Source organism: Octodon degus, unplaced genomic scaffold (assembly GCF_000260255.1).
Source record: "Octodon degus isolate 3935 unplaced genomic scaffold, OctDeg1.0 scaffold00061, whole genome shotgun sequence".
Lineage (NCBI taxonomy): Eukaryota > Metazoa > Chordata > Mammalia > Rodentia > Octodontidae > Octodon > Octodon degus.
The window spans coordinates 4,152,859-4,156,206 of NW_004524637.1; the positions used below are offsets into that span (position 1 = coordinate 4,152,859).

At 46.0% G+C, this 3,348-nt stretch overlaps 1 protein-coding gene across 1 annotated transcript in view; it reads left to right on the forward strand.

The window, feature by feature from the left end:
• The window catches only part of Myo6 (myosin VI), a 165,690-nt gene that overhangs the window by 105,338 nt on the left and 57,004 nt on the right, over positions 1-3,348 (forward strand). The window contains exon 14 of the mRNA XM_023718672.1: positions 1,392-1,483. Within this exon, the coding sequence (XP_023574440.1) occupies positions 1,392-1,483 (92 nt within the window). The remainder of the gene's footprint in view (positions 1-1,391; positions 1,484-3,348) is intronic.

A 3,348-nucleotide genomic window follows, 5' to 3' on the forward strand; every position in this document is an offset into this window, starting at 1 on the left:
CCTCCCCCTCTTCCGTCTTCCTCTCGCTCTCCCCCCCTTTCTTCTTTTTGGAAGAAATTGTCATTGCCAGTTACATAGGCCTAGGAAGCTGATGTTCAAAAAAAACCCAGACTCCTCGAGAAGTATGCTCTTAAATGAATATAACTGAAATAAACTCTTGACTCTTACTAAGATAAGAAAGCTATTAGAACCACTGGTTCCCATGTAGTGCTGAGTACAGGTTAACATAACCTGTAGGCCAGTGACGGCAGAACTTGGGGCTCTGCTTGGTGACCGCCATCTGACTGAGGCTCACGAGTGGTGGGTTCACCGCCGTGCTGCAGGCCGTCCTCGCGTCTGTCTGTAACTTTCACTGCTGGAGTTGACAACAAGTAGCTGTTTCCAGTTCATTTTCCGTCAAGTGAGGGTGACACCAAGATAAGTCCCTGGCACTGGCTTGGGTGTTTATATGGGCATTAAGTGGACCCCAGGTACAGTCTGAGCTCCACTGTGCTCTGGATGACTGTTGCCAGGACTTGAAGTGAGTCTGGTGGCTCTTGCCCTGGGCTCTTCGCTCGCTCAGTGTTTCTCCTGGCCTAGAGAGCTGGTCAGCTTCCCGCCTGGGGTGTCTGCCCTTGTCAAGGGAAGGTGCTCTGGAGGGGCCAGAGTGTTGCTTTTGGTGGGTTTGTACCTAAAATTTCCGCTAAATTGTTACCTAAAGGCACATAAAGCCCCCTACTGACTTAGTATCTTGCTGCCTTTAGTTCTGTTTTTCTTGACCTATAACAGCTTTGCATACAGCACACATATACAGCATCAGAAAATTCCGCAACTTTGTGAATCTTGAAGCATTATGGAGGAGAGTCTCTTAACTTCAGGAAGGAATCAGTGTCCGTAACATTCCTGATGGCCATGGTTTTACAGATGAAGCATCAAAACATCTCTAGCAGAATTGCATTTTGAGTCGTTTGTGCTTTCAGTTGCTTTATGCCTATGTTTAAAAGCTATGAGTGGTGGCGCTATTTTGTCACTTTGGAACATCTCTCCTGACCAGTGCCTTTTTATCAACTGGAGCCAGGTGTTTTTAATAATTCTAATGATTAACAACATTTGTCTTGAAGTAAAAACATTTGGATTTGGGGAGTATACAACAGTTATATGCATTTTTAGCCTAATCTTAAATTGTCATTGTCGCATTTTATTTTTGGGCCAGCTCAGCACGCCCTGAGGGCAGGGCTGTTGTGGCATGTGGTGCTGTGGATGGAACCGTGGTCCCCTGCACCTGCCTGAGGTTGCCTAACAGGTGCTTCAGACCACTGAGCTACTCACTGGTCCCATGTCACATTTTATTGTGAGATAAACTGTGTCAGTTTTCTCTGATGATGGTGACTCGAGTCTGGTTTTCTTTTCAGAATACTTTGAACATAACAGCTTTGAACAATTCTGTATCAACTACTGCAATGAAAAACTCCAACAGTTTTTTAATGAAAGGATTCTGAAGGAGGTAATTGCCATTATAACCCATTCATTTATTTATTTATTTATTTATTTATTTATTTATTAATGTGTTTGGTACAGGATCTCACTGCGCAGCTCGGACTCATAGTGATCCTCCTCTTTTCAGCCTCCCCAGTTCTGGGATTACAGGCGTGCACCACCACTCTCAGTCTCTGTGGCTCCTGGAGCTGGGGCCAGTGCGACATGTGGTGCGGTGTGGGCCCCATCCTTGTGTGCCTAGCGGGTTTGCACCTGTACCCGATACACTTTGCTTCTCTTTTCCCGTTCCCCTTCCAGCATTCAAACTCCTTGTCTTCTGTTGTTTTTTCCCCTGTCTCTTTCATTGCCCCCTCCCTTGTTCTTCCCCGTTTCCTAATGTCTGTTATTATGACGCCTTTTTTTTCTGTGCTTGAAGTTTCGTATGCTTTGGGTTTCTTGCATAGACAGGCCGCAGTGGCCGACCTTGCACATCCTTAAGACAGGCGGCAGCCGCCGACCTTGCGTGTCTGGTTTGTCCCACTCAGTGCTCCAGCACTCAGGCCCCACCGACCCTCCGACGACCCACGCGGAGTTGCCCTTTGTGGGGGGTAGTGCCAGTCCATATAGCTGTGGGGCGCGCATTCCTTATGCACTGCCTGTTGGTGGCCAGTATGTGAGGCACTTCTAGGAAGTGTTACTTGGTCAAATGCAATTTCTACTTTTAGGTTTTTGAGGAATCTTCGTACCGATGTATGTAGTGTTTGCATTAGTTTACATTTGTGCCTCCAGTGTAGAAGGCTTTCATTTGTCTCCCAGCCTTGCCAGTATGTGTTGTTTGAGTTTTTTTAAAAGTACATTTGTAGCATGTAATGCTTGCATGTATCGTGGGGAGCAGATATGTGTACATACCACATCTTAATTCTTTTTAGCGTCCACCCCTTCCATTTACAGACGAGCTCCCTGTTGCCTGTCATCTTGTCTCTTCTTTTGCTTTTTAAAATATTTATACTTCTCTCTCTCTCTCTCTCTCTCTCTCTCTCTCTCTCTCTCTCTCTCTCTTTCTCTCTGGTATTGGGAATCAAACTCATGACCTTTTGCTTGCCGGCAGGCCCTGTGCCCTGAGCCATGCCCCGGGCCATGGGTTTTTCCTATAGGAGAAATTGTGTGGTAGTTAAGCTTGTGTGTTTGATGTATTTTGCTTGTCATTGTGGTCTTGGTGTATGCTGGGTGTCAGAGCACTTGGGAAGCTGAGGCTGGTGGGTCTCAAGTTCAAGACCAGCTGGGACTACATAGTGGGATACTGTCTCCCAGAATAATAAAGAATTTTAGGCCTTGAAGATGGCTTCCCACACCTTCTTTCTTTTGGAAACAGGATTTTGCTGTGTAGTGCATGCTGGCCTTGAACTCGCTTATGTAGCTGAGGCTGGCCTGGAACTCACAGTGACCTTTCTGCCTTGGCCTGCTGAGAACTGGGATGTAGGTATGTGCCACCATGCCTGTCAGCTTTTCTTTTTGAGTAGGATAGCAGGATAGAATTTCTTTATTTTTTAATGTATTTAGTACAGACTGGACTTGTAGTGATCCTTCCTGTTTTTCAGCCTCCCAAGCACGAGGATTACAGGTGCATGCCACCATGCCCAGTCTCATTTGTTGTCTCAGCATGCCCAGGGTCGGGAGCAGCACATCATGTCGGGGATTGTACCCCGGACTCTGCATCTGCCTAAGCACATGCTTTGATCCGCTGAGCTCTCTGGCTGGCCCAGAATTGCTTTTTTTAAGGATGAAATTCCAGTGTTGTTTTGATTTGCATTTCTTTAATGGCCAAAGATAGCTAATATTTTTTCATGTACATGTTAGACATTTGTACTTCTTCTGACTATAGCCATTTGTATT